The sequence below is a fragment of the Scleropages formosus genome, chromosome 15 (assembly GCF_900964775.1).
Source record: "Scleropages formosus chromosome 15, fSclFor1.1, whole genome shotgun sequence".
In the NCBI taxonomy this organism is placed as follows: domain Eukaryota; kingdom Metazoa; phylum Chordata; class Actinopteri; order Osteoglossiformes; family Osteoglossidae; genus Scleropages; species Scleropages formosus.
The window spans coordinates 27027232-27046095 of record NC_041820.1 but is presented as its reverse complement, the minus strand read 5'-3'; the positions used below and the strand labels follow the sequence as shown (position 1 = coordinate 27046095).

Genomic DNA, 18864 nt, shown 5'->3' with positions numbered 1-18864 from the left:
CACGTAAAGAAATCAACTGCAGAAAAGGAGTTCTGGATGCAGACGTGCAATTTTCCGAGTCGCTTCGTCCAACAGCGCCGTTCCTGCCGACACACATTACGTGGTGAGTGGTGGCCTATAGGACTAATACGAAATACAAAGGAAACTGTAATGGAAGGTGTGATGAAAGTTTATGGAGATCGAGAGAGAAGTGGATCTCAAAAAAATTTCTTTTTCATCCCTTCTTGAACAATGAAAGGGATTCAGCAGCTCTGAGGGACAGAGGGAGCTCATTCTGCCATACTGGAGCTAAAACCATAAAGCTAATACATTTTAAGCATGGCATCTGTCCAGTGACAGTACTAGCAACAGTTTTAGAGAATATTTACAGTATTAAACCCCTGAACTTCACAAGTATGCAGCATAAAATCAGCTGAGCTAAACAACATGGATGAGTCCGAGGAGCCAATGGCGGGCCGTACTGGGCCAGGCGCACGTCTCCAAACGAACAGCTGTAATGTATGTTAAGCTGCTAAGTGTCGAAAGCAGATCTGTTCAATGCATTTGAGGTAATTCTGTTGAGAGAGGAAGATCTCTGGACCTCGGGAAGGTAAAGTCAATGGCGCGGTCAATAATAATAAGGTGTCACTTTGATGTCCAGAGCTAACTGCACCACAATTAAGTGGATTTCAGCTTATCCGATTATATCCGATTATTAACCTCAAAATCCTTTTTCCAGCTATCAGGGCCTGAAACAGCAGGCTGTGGTCAATCACCACTTCTGCCCTCATCACTTCAGTTGAGAAGGATAATAAACGGAGTGACTTTCCGCCGCCGCCTGGTCATCTGGCAGGCTCCAGCGCCGTCATGTTTCTGTGAAATATAATTATGGCCATTATTTAAACTTAGGTCTTTCACTCAAATCATCCCGTTTCTGGTCCAGTGCTACATAAAATAATAATAAAAAAGACTAAATAAGGAATAAGAATCAACATATTTCTGTTCACTTGTTTCACTTTATTAAAATAAAATTAAACCAGCTAAATATCTTCTACAGTATAAAAGTTAAAATTACAAAAAGACGTTAAACATTGTATTTTCTGTACAAACACAGTAGAATGAGTGCAAGCCCTTATGAAATGTGTGGAAAGCGAAGTCCGTAATGGCGCCGAAGATCCGACGAGGCCTCAGACCAAGGTCGGCTGCGCCTGCTCCTCCTCGCCTTGATCCCACTCACTCAGCAGCTCCGAGGACACCTCCGTGAACAGATGATCCCAGTCCCAGCCCACGTCCTCCTGTACACCCACAGGGGGGTTACTTCACACTTCATAAATCTTAATTACCCCCTGGATGGACCAGCAGTCCCTGCACCTCTGTGCTGTGCTGCACAAACAGCTGGATGTACCTCCCATCAGGTGGGGCTCATACATATACATATGTATATATATAGACACACATATACATATATATAATAAGGCTGCTGCACGGCGGGGGGTCACTGACCTCCCTGACCTCCTGCTCAGGTGCTAAAATCCTGGTGAGGAGCTTCAGGTCAATCTCACCATCCTGCGGGAAGAAGAGTTACGCAACACAACATTAAGGACTTCCAGAGGAGATGCTTTTACCGACATTTCCATTAAGGCAGTGGCAACCAGGTACAACAATACTACATAACAATAAAACTACAATAAACACAATAATGTAGTGGTTACAGCTGCTGCCTTTGGACCCAAAGTTTGCAGGTTCAATCCCCACCTCCAGCTGTAGTACCCTTGAACAAGGTACTTACCCTAAATTGCTGCAGTAAAAATTACCCAAGTGTATAAATGGGTAAATAATTGTAAGCAGATTAACACTTTAAGTCGCTTTGGAGAAAAGCGTCAGCTAAACGAAGTAATTTACATTACGTTTATTTAGCAGGCGCTTTAATGGAATTAAATGTGATAAAGTAATGTATAAAGGTAATGTAATTTAATGAAAAAGTGATAAAGGGGGAAGTGAAAACATGATAGGGTGGTGGCGAGTTCAGCTGTAAGTCTGAGTCCAGTTCAGTGCTGGCGAAACGTGCACGATGAGTCCGTGTTCGCAGCCCAAACACGGTGGCGACCCTTACCGCGGAAACCAGGTGAGCGTAAAATCAGGTGATTCGAATTCGAAGTGACGGCACTCGCGGCGCCCCCTAATCTACAGCATCCTACCCTTCATGTTCATCCTCATAATCTCAGTTTTACTGGAGCGATTTGCGGTAAGTACCCTGCTCAAGGGTATTACAGCAATAGGTTAGATTCGAACCTGTGACCTTCGCACCAGAAGGCAGCAGCTCTAATGACTACGCCACCTGCAGCCTGGACTGAGAGGAGCCATTTATCATCATCAACACTGTAAGATGAACAGTATCAGAGGTGTTAAGCTTTGATATGTTTCCATAGCAAGTGAACTCCTCTCCTTGGACTTACCAGAGTTTGGAAGGCTGAGTACTTCATGAGGTCGTTGTCCAGGTCTCGGTAGGTCATAACCCGGTTCACCTGAATGCTGCGAGGGGGGAGAGGGGGTTAAACCACAGAGTTAGTGCCAAGAAAACATATCATTCAACTCAGAGCTTTTTTGGTTAAAAACGTCAGACAGACACGCTTGATCTCTCAACTCTGTGCCCAGTTAGAGCTGTGAGAACAAAACTCCCGTAGAAAAGAGGCAGCAGGTGGCGTAGTGGTTAGAGCTGCCATGTTGCACCTGAAAGACTCTGGTTCGAATCCCAGCTCCTGTTGTAGTGTCCTTGATCAAGGTACATACCCTGAACTGATAAGAGTCAAAATTACCCCGCTGCATAAATGGGTTTTAAAGAAAAGAAAAAAAAAAAAACCACGGTCACTGAAATAATGATTTGCTCTTATTTGGGATGTATTGATATTTACCTAGTTTATGCTATTTTGGGCATAAAAAGTGGACCCAAAACTGCTCCAAAAGGAAACCCCTGTGCCCAGACCCTAAGGCTTGAGTGGAAACAGTGGGATGACGCTTCAAGGACACTACAAGGCATCAGGAGCAAAGTAGGAAAAAAAAAAAAATACCCACAAGCCTCTCCAATGTGGGCAGGGACCAATCGGTATGCAGTGTTTCCCAAGAACGAGAAGCTGAGAGTTGGACTGTCCGCAGGAGTACACGTGTGTGTGCGTGCAAGTTAGGCGTACCTGGGCGGGGCGGCCACCTGCGCGGTGAGGTCCTCCTCCTGCACCTCCTCCAGGTCGGGGATCACAGGGATATCTGAAACGAGCCAGGGTTAGCCGCACCTCAGAGCTGCCGAATCCCTTTCGGTGTCCAGACAGACAAACGGATGGACAGACAGAGTCCATGGCAGCTTCAACAGCACAGCAGTGGAGAGCGATGGTCACGACGGTCCCTCATACACGCAGAGATGTGAAACAGCCATCGTGGTCCTATTACTGTGGTGAAGTTCACTTCTTGCCAAGCGAGCGCGTTTTCCTCTACCGCAGGGCGACCCGCTCCGTGGCTGGAGGCCCCGCAGGTCTCCGGCTCCCCTCGACCTTAGACGCAGCAGGAGAGGGGCAGCCGGATGATTCAGGCGGTTCACACACCCCCCAGGAATGGGACCTCCGCGTGCCCAGCTACACAACCCTGGGCCTTCGCACGAGAAAGCGACAGAGGGGACCCCTCCCGGAGACGCGACCACGTCAAGGCCGACTTTTTCAGAGCACTTTGGAGAGGAAATGACAAGCTGCCACGCGCCTCGTGCGGACAGTCTCCTGAAGAGCGGCGATCTCCAGTTTCAGAGATGAAGCCTGTCTCCTACGGAGGGACTTTTTTTGTACAAATTAGCATCCGATTCTCCTTCTCCCGCTCCCTCCCCCGTCCTCCTCGGAGCTGCCCTGTCACACCGGCCAGGCGGCCATGAATATTCAGGAGGCCGGGCGGCAGCTCCTCCCGCTGCGAGCGGGGCGCGGGCCAGGGGCTCCCCGGAAAGCGCCCCCCCCCCAATCACCACGGCATTTGGGCCCTGTCAGCGGCCCCTCCTCCGCGCCCGCTCTGCCACTTCGGCCAGGGCCGAGTGCCGCCATGTGCGGGTGCATGGCACGCGCGGGCCCATCTGTGTGGGGTCGGAAGTCACGGCGCGGCCTGGCAGGGGCGGGCGGTGCTGCAAGCAGCCAGCCCGCTGCTCGAACAGTAGGAACCCGCTTTAATTGGCAAAACGCAACAGGACAGAGCATGGCTGCATTCCCAAGAAGGACGGGGCAAACTTCCACGGCACATTTCACACACACTTTCAGGAAAGCGAGACAAAGAGAGGCGGAAAGAAATATATGCAACGACTAAATAACCGGAACGCAAACTTACGGAGCTCAGCAACGCGAGACGAGATGGCGATGTGTACTTCGGCACAAGGCGACTCTTGGGCTCCGGTTTTTTTTTTGAGACAACTGAGCAAGTGTGAAAATGCAAGTCTGCAAGTAATGAAGCAGATACACACGTACAAACTTACTTTCTATATGTATATATTTACATATATATGCTCGCTGCAGCCAATCCCGTGCGCATGTATAAAAAAAGAAGAGGTGGACAGGCAGGCGCTTGGCTGCAGCAGCACAGGCCTCTGTTATCCATCTCAAGGGTGTGAGGCTCAATCCCCGGTCTGGCACCGCTCTGCTTCCTGTCTAGACTCGGAGCGAGGGGCCTGCAGCGCGCCTCCTTGACACACGGCCAAATCGTTGGGGGACACAAGTGCCTGCCCGGAAGGGAGACGTCCCGGCAGACTCCATGGGATGTGCCTTCAATGTAGCGTCGAAAAAAGTGCGAAGGGAGTCCGAGGAAGCGGTGGGGGTGCCGGGGGTGCTGTGACGGTGGCGAGCTCGTCTCCCATTTCATCCGTGTCCCTCACGCTTCTCTGTGCGCCACTTTGAGCAGCCCTACCGCATCTCCCCCAGTAAAGTACGGCGAGCGCAGGCCAGCGCGGAATCGCCCCACAAATCCTTCTGAGAAAAGAAAAGGAGGCAGAGAGCCCATGTCTGTGACTGGGAGGGGAGCGTAGAGCCATGCCCTGCAGGGAAAGAGACAGAGCAACGCAGGGGCTGATGGGACACAGATCGCAGATCAGGAGAGTTTTCTCAGCTGTGACCTCAGCCAGGTTCTCTCGCGCTCCCTGGAGCTTCCAGCTGTTTGGTAGCGCTTCTGCTCTTCTCCAAAGCCACTCGCGCCGATTTATCCGTTTATACAGTAGGATAGCTCTTACCGCATCAATTCAGGCTAAGTGCCTTGCTCAAGGGCACTAGAGCAGGAGGTGCGATTCGAACCCGGGTCCTCTGAGTGCTGATGCTCAGCGGTGCGCTCAGTCGACGGGAAGAGGGAAGGAGAGTTGGGTAAACAGGAGGGAGAGAGCACAAGAGAAGGGTACGAATACAACGCCTTCATCGCGAAGCCGACGCCTGCACACAGACATCTTATTCTGCAGACGCAGGGCGATGCACGGGTAGAGAAAACAAGACGGAAACGCTCAATCGAGCAGCGATCATCATTAGCTGTCCCCGCGCTTAACTGACCACACACCCGCCCCTCTCCGCGCTCCTTCATTAAGGGGAATTTAAGACGCCGCAGCCCTTTAGTCAGCTGACAAGATGCATCTGCACTGGTGATATCCAAATAAATGCGGCCGGTGGGTGTTTCATATTCATGAGGCCCCGGTGACACTGTGTCCTCTCATTTACAAAGCACCGCGTTCAGCAGATTCCGTACCCCCTCTGGACCCCCGATCAAATTTAATGGTCTTAGCGCGGTGACATGAAAAAGCCCCGGCGTCCAGCTTCTCGCCAACACGCCCCCCCCCCCCCGCGCGTTCGCCCATCCGCACGAGCACTGCTACCTCGACACATTTCCGAGTTTGGCGTTTCAGCGGCCTGTACGCAAGCTCCGTCGTGAGGGCAAATGAGAACAACATCAGTAAAATGGGCTTGAGATCGAGGGGGGGCTTCGCCAAGGTACACTGACTCTGAATTGATACAGTAAAAATTACCCAGACATTCAAGATACACAGGACAAGATGTTACACCCCACGCATATATAACAAGGGCTGTACACAAAGAGCCAGTCCAACCGACTTCACCACGAAGCCCCCGAGAACAACATCCAGCATTGCCAACATATACCTCCATGATTTGAGACCAAGAAGCTTAAGTACCTTCTCCAACCAACCAAACCAACACAACTACAGGGCACCAACATGGGTATTTCATTGAGGCTGTCAAGTGGGCACCTCCCTTCGTCGGTGTTTCGTTGAATTAGGAAGGCTGAGCCTTGCAGTCTGACGCACAGGTTAAGAGACACTTCACCCTCAACAAATACCGCACCTCCACAAACTCAACAACCAGTTAAACCAGAGCTCCGTGCATTCCTCCGAAACATGCCACCTTCACAAACTCAAATCATGGATCACCTCCATACCTGCCAGAAGAAACTGCAATTGCACCACTCCACAAACTTAAACTACCCCAATTAACAGCTGTTTAAATGGGCAAATAATTGCAAGTAGCTTTGGCATGAGCTAAATGAATTGATGTGAACACAAAAAGAGGAGGAAGAAGGAAAGAATTTTCTGCAACGTTCACTTCTGAATGAACGATTAGCAGGTGAAGACCTGAAGCTGTGTGCGTGTGTCTGGGGCAGTTGGACGGGTCCGGTGCTAGAGTGAACCTCTGCTCTTATTGGCCTTTTAGGGGACCTTCAGAGACATAATCAAAACCCACAGGCCATTCTATTACCTGCAAACTCCAAGTAAGGTCGTGCTCCTCTGCACCCTAACCGCCTTGAAAGTCACGCGTGCATGGAAAGGCCCCAGCCACTAGGGGGCAATAGCGAGTCAGGGTACGCTAAACGCACCACATGTTCCAGTTTCTGCAAAGTAAACCGAGTAGAGCACACATACAAGAGCCAAGTCTTTTTGAAATACCAGAGGACATCTTAATCCATCCCACCGTGTTTGGATCAGGCCTGATCTTAGACGCGTTTCAATTATTTATTCAAACAGGACTTTCATGTTTTCCTTCCCCCGTTATGTGCAGCGTTTGATGTGGTACCCAGTGCTGTTTCCCAAGCTCAGAGAAGATTCCTCCTCATCAAAACTCATGTCATCTCTGATCATCTCCAATAGGAGACAACAGAGAGAGGCACCTTTTGAGCACAAAAGCGTCACTCTCGATTCGTTCCCTTAACTCACAAGTTTTCTATCTTCAGCTCAAACGCTGGCTGAATGTTCCAGAAAAAAAAAAAAAAAAAGACATTTGCGCAAGGCTGACCTTTGTTACGGATATGCGTGCAATGTCTCTGTAAACGGGCACCGGCGGCCAGCAAACCTGCAAAGAGCAGAACTGTGCACCACCTATTTCCCTCGCGATTCCCCTAGGTCGCCGTCCCCAGGCCTACAGGACGCAAGGACAACAGCTCGTCGCCAAGAGATGCTCGCTTCGAGGCCCTGCCACGTCAGTGTTAAAGGAAGGAGGGCAAACCACTCTGCTGGTCTGGAAGTAATTACCATGGTAATTACCAGTTGATGGCCTGACGCATGCCATGCGCTGCAGACCATCCCTCCACTGCCGCCATCTGCGCAGCAGCAGCTGAACTCTTAGCCGCTGCCTCTTAGCCATCATCCCTTCCGATCCAAGGGGAGCTCAGCCTTACGCTAAGAAGGACACGTGGAGGGATACAACAGAAACCATGAGATAACGGCCCATTTCCCAATCCAGTTCCCACGATGACTAATGGACAGGACTCCTTTTGACAAGTGTCCTCTCTAGGATATGTCCTGCAGTGAGCGTGTGTGTGTGTCCATGGGACATGGGGGGCTTTCCAGTCCACAAGTTCAGGTATCAGGACGGGATAAAGGGAGGCTCCTGGCGGCTCTCTTACCTTCATCATCGGAGCCCTGGGGGGTCTGCGGTCGCAGGCGTCTGCTGCAGAAACAGGAAGTGAGAGCATGAATTATTTAGTAGCTTCAGGCGATGAGGTCATCGTCGGGAGTCCGGCGCGGGCCGACGTTTGCTTTGATGGCGGCTCGGCTCAGCAGGTCTGAGCGAAGCTACAGATGGGGCTGATGGGAAGCGGGCCTGGGGCTTGGCCCGCGCTGCCGCCACGTCCGTTCTAGGCTGACAGCCGTGGGACCCTGCCAACGGGCCAGGCGCCTCACACCACGGCAGCCTCTCCTGCACTGGCGGGCACTGCGGGATGGCCTCTTTGTGTAACCTACACCGGTTCGCAGAGAGCAGATCAGACGGCACACAGCGCAAGCACGTCGCCAGGAACAACGAAGGATCGACAGTGGCGGCGGGGGCAGGGTCATGGCACCATCTGCATCTACGCCAAAGCCCCCGCCATCCTGTTCCGGGATTGGCGAACCGGTCCCGCACCCCGATGGATAAAACACAACACACCGCTGCTCTGTCTGTGGTTCGCACCCGTGGCCACCTCCCCAAGCCTGAATCTGAGAGGAATCCTGCAGAGAAGCTGACTCGGCACTCGGCGTCGGCACAGGCGACGACAGCCCTAACACACTGCTTTTACAGCCCAAGTACTCATTCCTCAGCACGGTGGCACAGCGTATAGCGCCGGGATCTCACAGGGCATTGGACACGGGCTCCATCCATACTCAGTCTGTGTGGAGTTTGCATGTTTCCCCTGTGTTTACGTGACTTTCCTTCTGGTGCTCTGGTTTCCTTCCACAGTCCAAAGACACGAGTTTAGGGTGAACTGGTCATCGTAAACTGCCTGAAGTGTGTGTGTGTGTGTGTGTGTGTGTGTGTGTGACAGGTATAGAGCTCACTCACTCCTCTTGCTCTTCCAGCGCAGGTCGTCTCCCAGACCTGCAGAGAAGAAGGATGACGAACAGCTGTTAGATGCACATCAGCATGAGCAGAAGCAGCCTGTTTGACGAGTCCTTCAGCCGCAGTCCCCAGCGGGATGCTGTGTGTAAACAGCCGAAACAGTGCCGATACTGCAGGCGTGCTGAGACAGCACCTTGGCAATAATCACCGAACACACACACACACAGGGCATGTAAAACATTTAAACTGGAAACAGGTCTCGGGAACAAACCTCATCTGTAAATATGAATGAACAACTGAAGTCTTATTTCTATAGTTATTAAAACCTGTTAATAAGACTCATTAATACATCAATAACAGCCTGTTAGGATCAAAAAAAGTTACTGTTTTTCTCAATTAATGCCTGCATTTGTACTCAAGAGTCACTTCAGATCTTTCAGAAAAAAAGGTTTGGCTTTTCCTCCCTATACTGACAATCACACAAATTAAGTGTGCTACATGATTTTTGTTGCCACGGAAACCTTTCAACAGACAACAAACAGGCTTCATAAAAGCTGTGCGGAGGATCGCAATGCGCTCGTTTGAATCGGTTTCACCACTTGTTTATCAAAGTGTCCAAGTCTCACCTCAAGCACCCAGGACGCCGCCACCGTGCACTGACCAACACAGCACTTCCGAGCTGTCACGCTCTTTGCCCCTCCCCACTGTACCACACTGCCTGTACAGTATTGACTCAATGCACCTCCTTCACAACGTGTAACTGCATGGTAACCACATGACTAGGACGTTGCCCTGTACGATACATGTACCTGAAGGTGCATGCACCGTGTCCAACTGCTGGTACATACAAAGGTACCTGGCCAACAAATTACAATCACTCTTACGAGCACTGTTATCGCTATTATGATTTACATTTACATGTATTTATTTAGCAGACTTCCAATGAACTCTATGTAGTGTCATCAGCCCACACACCTTATTCACCGCGGTGACTTACACTGCTAAATACACTACTTACAATGGGTCACTCATCCATACATCAGTGGAACACACACACTCTCTCTGTCACTCGCACACTATGGGGGAACCTGAACGGCATGTCTCTGGACTAGGGGAGGAAACCCACACAGACACGGGGAGAACATGCAAATTCCACACAGACTGAGTGGGGGTCGAACCCACATCCTCTCACACCACCCAGGTGCTGGGAGACAGCAGCGCTACTCGCTGTGCCACCGTGCCGCCCCCATATCATATAGATGATTTATGATATCATCAGATTGTTATTACTACCATTATGTTATCTTACAAATGCCTAACAGGTAACACGTGGTTCATGCTGACTGGGAAAGTGTCGTAAAGGCAGACAACGCAGTCCACCAAACCCGCGAAGCAAATACACAGAAACACACTGGAGAATGGGAAGAAAGACGCTAAGAGAGTCCAGCAGCTCAGCTGCCAGGCCACTGCTCAGGGGCCACCTCTGCTTGTTCGCGAGCGCCTCCTTGTGGCGGCAAACACAACACACCACTGCAGTGTGTGCGAAGGGCCTGGGAAAGTCCTGTTCCTAAAATGACTCCTTCATTCACATCACATTTCAGTGTTTATTTATTTTTCATATATGGCATATAAATCTCTCAATCTGTGTGTGTCCTATAAACCTATTTTGGTTTTCATGCGTTTACCACAGCTAATCTATTTTTAACAAATATTCTATTAAGAGGGATGCCATTAAAATGACATCATTTTCCCAAAACATTAAAAGCAATATCTGCTCAAAGAATAAGCGGGAGACAATTCTCAAATGAAAGCTGAAGTTTTTTTTCCCTCTATTTCTGTAAAATACCGGGGCTTGGGAAGGCCACCTCAGGCCACGGTAAAACCTAGGAGCACCCCTCCAGCCCTCATAACCCCATACGACCCCCCAGAGGGTTGGTCTCACACAGGCCACGTCCTAGGACACGATCCCTGAGCTGGGACCACCGGCAGCGGCAGGATGGGCACTCACCCCAGAGCTCCCGAACACTGACGGTACAAGTGAATGCTGAAGTCCCATCCCCTTCCACTTTCACGGGGCAACAAATGGAATGACTAATATGCCGCAATATGACTAATATGTGGGATTTACCACCACTGGGTGACTAACATTCACAATGTGCACCAGTCCTACAGGTTATTCATTCTACTTGGGACAATCTTCAGAAAGGCTGACAGCTACATAATTTATGGGGCCACTACATGGATTTTCTGAAGGTGACTTTGTACACAGAGACCCCCTGCTACAGCAGCCCTGGTGGCAGGGAGCTACAGGACCATCGAGTCAGGGGGTCACGTTCCCTGTAAGCTCCCAGCGAAGTCGGCACACAGGGGGCCCAGGCCAGCTGCCCTTGACATGCTCGCCACCGAGAGGGGCGGGAGAAACACTTAAACCCACATTACGGGCCCTTGATTAAGACTCATGTAAAGCAGGCCGATGGACATGGTAAAACTGTCGGAGAAAAAGTTGTTAGGGATAAAATATACCGTGACAGTCTGGCTCCAAAGGTTCATCAATAAACTGACAGATCATTTAGTGTCAATTAGGAGTGATAGATCGGCAAATCCCGGCATTGCCTCTCGCCGGGATTAGCAAGAGGAGGGCACCGGCGATCGAGCGCCGGGGGTGACATTGAGCGGAAGAGGGCACGCTGTTTCCAGAGGGGCCATTACTTGAGCTGTTTCGGTGAGGATAGATGCCCCCTAACGTCTCATACATCCCACGTCCCCGGCAGCCCCCCCCCCACCACCTTCTGGGCTGAGCCAAGACCACGACCTTCGCCAGGCGAAGGAGCCGACTGTCAGTCGTGTCTCTCGGTGACACTGACAGGGTGGGGGGTGGCAACGATGGACCCACCGGAGTGACGCCGGAAACGATGGCATCCTGTTCCTGTTTGGGGGGCGTTGGTCTTGCCACAGAGCTCATAGCAGCTGGAACCCTAACGCTGCGATGCTTTTCGGACTCTGGTGTTTGTGCACATGAGAAAAGGAACCGCCAAATGGACAGAGGGTACGGAAGAAGGTGGAGGGAGGGAGAGAGGGAGGGACACTTACTTGGCAGAACCGGGTCCCGATGTCTCCTCTGCCCATCCGCCCTGCCGGCGCGGCGGCTTCGGTGGCCCCTGGGGGGAGGGAGAGCCGCAGTCAGTATGAGCACCGCCTACCTGCCCACCTACATCACCGCTGTGACAACGGTCTCAGCACAAAGAGGCTGTGCTGGACCCTGAAGGAGATGTCAAAAGTGGCAGAGAGCACCCTGACCTCGTCTCCTTCATGACTGGTGGTCATCTTCCCAAGCCCCAGTCGCCATCCTCACCCCCCGTTGCTGGGATCCCTCTAAAAACGATCCCAATGACCAAAATGTGAGCTCCTGGTGCAGAGAGTGTGGGAACGGCTAGGACGGCTGCCAGAATGCAAGTGCGCGACCTTTCATAGCTCCGCGGAGAGACACGACCCTTTCCCTCTCGTTCTGCGACTCCGAAAAAAAAAAGCAGGCCTGAGCGGCAGAGAGAGCAGCGCATGAATGAAGGAATTCCTGAGCACAATGCGCTAACAGGGAAGGAGGGACGGCGAGATGAATTTATCAACCACAACAACTCTCATTACCAAATTGGGTCTGCGAAGGACACGGCGTCCAGGAGGAATCCCGACGCCGCCGCACTTAAGAGGAAATAATCTTTGTGGGACGACCCTTGGGCCGAGGCAATTTGTGAATCCCGACGTTGGCTCTCAAAAAGCGGTTTCGACTTTTGTTTTGTGTTTGCATTAAGAGAGGAGATTTAAGTTGGACGAGTAATTTCATGCAATTAGGGAAAAATGGGATTTCGACAAGGACAAGGGAGGCCGAATTAATGACAAAGGCGCCTGCTTATCAATATGAAGAGATTCCTCGGGGTAAATCCTGCTTTTGACAGCTGGTTAAGGAAAATCTATTGCCGAGAGCCCATCGGGAGAGGGCCAAAAAGGGCACAAACCTGCGAGAAGATCCTTCAGGAATGCAGTGCGCCCTTTTCAATGGCCGGCGCCGTCAAAAGCCGCCCGGGCAACGCACCGCGTGGGGTCACAGGCAATAATTGCGTATTGATCCGAGTTCTCAGAAACCCTTGTTAGGGGCTCTTACCGGCGGGCTTTCAGGCAGCACCACTTGGTGACAGAACAGCACAAAGGCTTGCTGTGGAATGCTTTGTCTCAGGAGAGTGTTGCGCCGCACTCCTTCAACGGCATGTAGCGTCCCGCTTGTGCGTCACCGTTTCGACATCGGGGGGGGGTCACTCCAAATAGGAGAGGCAGGCTCTTTTCCAAGTGAGATGTCAACGTGAATTGTTACTAATTACACCTGTTAGCACATTCTGGAGTGGGAATATCTGCAGAGACACTACTGGTAAGACATGATCAGTTGACCCTAGCCCTGTACCTACTACAGCAACGGTTAAGGACTCCAGCCATTGATGCCCCAGTGGGAGTCAAGCTGAAGAAGTGCTCCATCAAAAGCGATCGCAGCTACGAGCCCCACGAAGTGAAAAGCATCACCTAAGCAACGAAACAGGAGCCGTAAGATCACAGCGCAAATGTCCTGTTATGGGTACTGTTGATTTACCGAGAGGTGGGCAACTGTTCCCGCGACAATCATAAAGACAGCCCAACTTGCATTTCCGGTCACCAGTTGACATAGGTTTGTGGTCACCTGGGTGAGCCCGCTAACATCATACTTTGGCGAAACGCACAGGGCTCATTACCGAAGGTCAGCCTCAATCAAAATCAATCTAAAGACAGCAAGAAAATGTCCAAAATGTGACCAGTCAGGGAATATTTGGAGGACGGAAGACATGGAAAAAAAGGAAAAACTTTCCCGATAAAATACCTAGACTACAAATAAACGGGTCCCGTCACACGACAGCCTGGAAAAATGCATTTTGTGCGCAGCGCAGGTCGCAGGGGGCGCGAGAATCCCGATTTTACATTGGGGAAGTTGGCCTAATTTGGCAAGAATACTGCAAAGGCATTGGTGGAATTCCTGCTCGTGGAATTTGGCTTCCTTACAGCTTGCCACACTCAGGGACAAAATAAGACCTCCATACTCCAAATGCCGATGTTTTCAAATAAAACGAGCGGCTCGGTCGTATGTCATCTCCAAAGTGACTCCAAAAGCAATTAGGCCAGTAATTATTTTCTGGGAGTCTACAGGATATTGGCCCCATGAGCAAGGGCAAATATGAGAAGAGGAGAAAGAGCAAATTAAAATAGGAGACGAGTCGACGCTGGGCTCTGACCCTTCCCCAAGTCGCTGGCCCTTTTCCGACGGAATGCACAAAAAACCTACTCGTTAACCATAAATGCATCGAGTACAGAAAACTGGGATGGAATGCGATGGTGTAGCTTCACCAGTTGGCCCCGCTACAAAGCAAAAGCGCATTCTGCCCAGCCTGCCATGTGTGAATGCAGATGTCTGGACATGGTAAGGAATGCGGTAAACATGTACATCTGAGAGGTGTTGACAAGTCGTCATTTTGTTCATCTTGAGCACCAAAAAGGGGAATCATTCTACTGCGATTCCCACCTTTATTTATTTATTTATTTAGCTGATGCTTTTCTCCAACGTGACTTACAATGTAAAACTACCGGCAACTATTCACCCATTTGCACAGCTGGGTTGTCTTACTGGAAGAATTTAGGGTAAGTTCCTTGATCAAAGCAATAAGTGAAATTTAAGCCTGCAACCCTTGGACCAAAAGGCAGCAGCTTTAACCACATGGCTCTCAGTTGTACCCGCTGCCCTATCACTACTAGAAGGAGCAGAGATGTGATGAGGCATTCCAAAAAGTACCCCAAAATCACACCGGGACTTTTAGGAAGGCTGCCGTGCGATTTGGTAGCACTGCTGGATTTGCGATTTAAAAAATTCAAATAAATATGAAAACAACGTGCCACCGTCTTTCAAAGCCTCAGTTCCCACCTCATCGCGCATCAGAGTTAAAGCGTAATATTAAAAAACACATTCACATTCATTCATTTAGCCGACACTTTTCTCCAAAGCAACTTACAATTTTAAGGCTACTTTGAATTATTTACCCATTCGTCCAGCTGGGTAACTTTCCTGGAGCAATTTCAAGGCAAGTACCTTGCTCAAGAGTACTACAGCTGGAGGTGGGATTCGAACCTGTGCCCTTTGGATCCAAAAGTAGAAGCTCTAACCACTATGCCACCAGCTGTCCTAACAAAGCATAAAGAAATTTGTGCCCAAAAAACACAACAAATAAGCGGCTCTAAATATATAGAAGATGTGTCCCTCGAAGCGAGAGGGGAACCGACATCTGGCCGTAGTCTTTCTGCAAAAGAACATAAGCAGGGGTCAAATTAACAGCGCTGCTCACCCAAAATGAGGAAACTCAAGGTCAACCTTCAAACGCGTCAAAGCTGATCACCTCCACCGCTCTGTTGCCATTGCATGGACTTAAGATCTTAACGTTTCAAACCAGTTATGGCTAAAACAGTGCAGAGGATCCGCCGAGCTTCTGCGCTAATGTGCCATCATCAATTGGCAGCAATCACACGTTGCAATTTAATAAAGGGACTAAACATGAAATTCTTGTGGTTTAGAAATGTTGTGTCCATAGTTATGAAATGCAGTCTTTTTGGGGTTGGATAAGCAAGTCCGGTCCCTGGTCCAAAAACATCCTGTCCATCTCACCTATGTTTTCAGTCAATAGTTGGGTCAAAAAAAAAGAAAAAAGGGAAATCAAAAGGGTGCTGTTCATAGAACTATTAAAAAAGGATGAGTTGGGAGAGGCAAAGAAAATTGCTCCCCCGTCACCACATTTGTTCCCAGAATGACAAACGCAGCAAAGAAGATTAACAAAACTCAAAAGCAACCGTAGGAAAACAGGCCCCGGACATTGCTCTACCACACCCGCTCGAATAGCTTTACACCATACTTGAGGGAGCGCCTCATTTTTACAGCGAAGAGCAGGCAAATATTTCCCAGCTTTACTGCTTTGAAGAAAACACAGCGAATTTGGTTCACAGACTGTTTAAGTGAATTTTAAGCACTGTTGCCCAGGATGGTCCAATAAAAGCATAATGATTATATAAAGTTGACGTTTATGTTCCTTTATTTAGCAGACGCTTTTCTCCAAAGCGACTTCCAATGAACTCTATGTAGCGTTACCAGCCCACACACCTTATTCACCATGGTGACTTACACTGCTAGGTACACTACTTACAATGGGTCACTCCTCCATACATCAGTGGAACACACACTCTCTCTCTCTCTGTCACTCACACACTATGGGGGAACCCAAACAGCATGTCTTTGGAGTGTGAGAGGAAACCAGAGCACCCGGAGGAAATCCACACAGACGCGGGGAGAACATGCAAACTCCACACAGACTAAGTGGGGATCGAACCCACATCCTCTCGCACCACCCAGGTGCTGTGAAAGTTCTTCGCCCTTCGGGGAGGGGAGGGGAGTTGACCAAAGGTGCAGACGTGTTGAACAGCAGTGTACCAGTACGTGAAGCGGGCGACGGTGCTGCGAAGCGCCACGGGCACCCGGGACGTTACCTCTCCCACGGAAGGCGAAGACGACGCTTTGCGGGACTCGTCCGAGGAAGTGCGTTCCGCCGCGTGCCGCGCTCTGCGCCCCGACCTGGCGGCCTGCGGGGAACAAGAGCACAGACGTGATGGCAGCGACGAGCAGCCGGTCACTCGCAGTCATCGCGGATCACAGTAACGCTCGAGGTCCTCATCGATCGGTTAACGCCTCGGTCTCGGTCACGGTCACGGTCACAATCGCTCAGGATCCCGGTTCGAATCATCATGTGTCCGGGATCACGGTGACACTCAGAGCACTGACTGACACACATCGCAGGTGTGATCGAGGTCTCGGTCACTCACAGAGTCGCAGTCGGCGTGTCCCAGAGGACACGAGCAGTGAGTCAGTGCCTCGAAAGAAAGACACGAGGAAGAAGACATGACATCATCATGTTCACTGACACACACAGTGCTACTGTAGGGACTATTTTTTAATTATTCACCTCGCGCTCCAACGAAACTGCTCACCTACTCTGTGTCTGTGTGTGTGTGTGTGTGTTATAACTGTTGAAAAACGGATACTTCTACGGAGCTACTGTATCTACTCTACAGTCTACTCGTGTGACGTGACGAACATAATTATATAAAATAATATGGTAAATAAAGGTAAAATAAACAAACAAAGTGCACTCACGCGTCTACACTACAGCCTATATGTCTCTTTTTATACTAATGTTACGCACACATTGTATGTTCCGTGAGATGTTACGTCGCTTTGGAGAGAGTGTCTGCTGAATGAATAAATTAATATTATTGTTAGCTAGCGGCGCGTTAGCCGCGATTTAGCCGCGCTGTCCCGGAAACCGCGCGCGCCGCGTCTTCCTTCTCAAGCGCGCGCACTCGCTCGCTCTCATTTACGCAGCCGCCCAAGCCGAGCACTGCTCGCGCTGCTCGCTGCCTGCCGTTTCAAACGGAGCCCCGCCACTCACGTTCTTCTTCACCGCCGCGTCTCCGAGCTGCAGCCCATCGTCCATGTTCGCCTCCGCGCTGACGATCCGACCCACTTCCGGGAAATCGCAGCCAGCGTCGCGCAGCAACCGTTTCCATGGTGACCAGCCATCCCGCCCCGTGTCGCCACGCTGCGCACACAGGCAACGCGCGGCAAAGCTCTGCTTCTGGACCACGCTTTGTTTCGTGTGGCCTGCAAAAGTTTTCACCGTGATTTTTTTTTTTTTAATAAAAAAAGTTCAAACCGTGCCCACTGTTTTAACCTCTTTATGATGTGAATGTATATATTTGTTCAGGTAGAAATGAAAGCAGCTGGAAGCACTGTTTCCCCTGGCCCGGCTGGCTGTTCTGCTCTGCGGGGGGGGGCAGCCAGGGCCGGTAACTGTTCTACAGCGAAGTGGTAAACACCTCTCTGCTGAGAAGGAGCGTGCGTGAGCGGTGCAGCTCACAAACGCGCGTCCGTGTGAAAACCTGCGGCTGACACTTGTTACAGTGAGCCCTTCAGAGATGATGGAATCCATTAGGAACGTGGAGTTTATTTTTGTTAGTCAATGGATAGTTGGTCATGTGCCAGCAATTTGGGGTTCTGTATTGTTTACTAGGACATCGCCTGTGAATGTTGATTTTAGCTCCTTGGTCTCTGCCATATATAGCGATGTTCACTGTGAATCCTCCCCCGGCGAACGAATGGACGGCGAGTTGTTTCATAGCAGCGCTATATGCGTTCCTTTGTGACCTAGGAGGCCGTTAGATATGCGGGAGCCCAGCGGCACGTCAAGAAAACCTATATTTGGCCAGGGAGGCAGGGAGCGCCGTTGGGAAACTTGGTGAGGTCTTAAAACAGAAAAGTTTCTGCAGCAATGTCACTGTTTACATAAGACGGCCGTGTGTTAGAGACCACCCCGTGAGCGCATCTGTAATTATGAATGAGAGTGAAATATTTTACAGTCATTTGTTTTCTGCCACTAACCCACTTTTAAAAACCGAGACTTCCTCCTGCCGACGCGGGAGCGCCGGAGGAGCACGTCTCAGCTTTCCGACAAAATCCAGAGGGAGAAGGAAACGCAGCGAAGGAAAGGAAACTGCTGTCAGGCGATGGTCACGGAACGAGATAGGAGTCGACTCCTGACACCTGCCAAAGGCTTCTAACGTCCTGGATGAGAGGCCACTGAGAAGTCCACAAGTCACGTTCCCCTAAGCGAGACAGAATTTCAAGACTACCTCTAAAGCAGTATGAAATGCCAAAGGGGTGCCGGTTGAATCCGATCACTTGCGCAGAATGCGGTTCGCTTATCATATATAATCTGTGGAGATGCGCATCAATCCCTTCCCGCACTGATCGCAGCCCTTTAGGAACTGCGCTGTCCTGCACGATCTTTCTGTTCCAAGAGCCCACCTGCTGGTTCTGAAAAGTGCAAAAACTGCAACTGGGTGCGTAGCTTATGTTTGCTTATCACAGACTATTACCCTCAGCACCGTTGTACGAAGTTGG

General features: G+C 50.4%; 1 protein-coding gene across 1 annotated transcript; it reads right to left on the bottom strand.

The window, feature by feature from the left end:
- Positions 1-1016: 1016 nt before the first annotated feature.
- Positions 1017-17450, bottom strand: ift43 (intraflagellar transport 43 homolog (Chlamydomonas)). The gene is made up of 9 exons (XM_018746076.1): positions 17354-17450; positions 16395-16487; positions 11889-11956; positions 8802-8837; positions 7888-7931; positions 3168-3240; positions 2436-2511; positions 1483-1545; positions 1017-1274 (listed from the first exon to the last, which is right to left on the bottom strand). The coding sequence occupies exons 1-9, from the start codon at positions 17396-17398 to the stop codon at positions 1167-1169; spliced, it is 606 nt and encodes a 201-aa protein (XP_018601592.1). The 5' UTR covers positions 17399-17450; the 3' UTR covers positions 1017-1166.
- Between the last annotated feature and the right edge of the window lie 1414 nt (positions 17451-18864).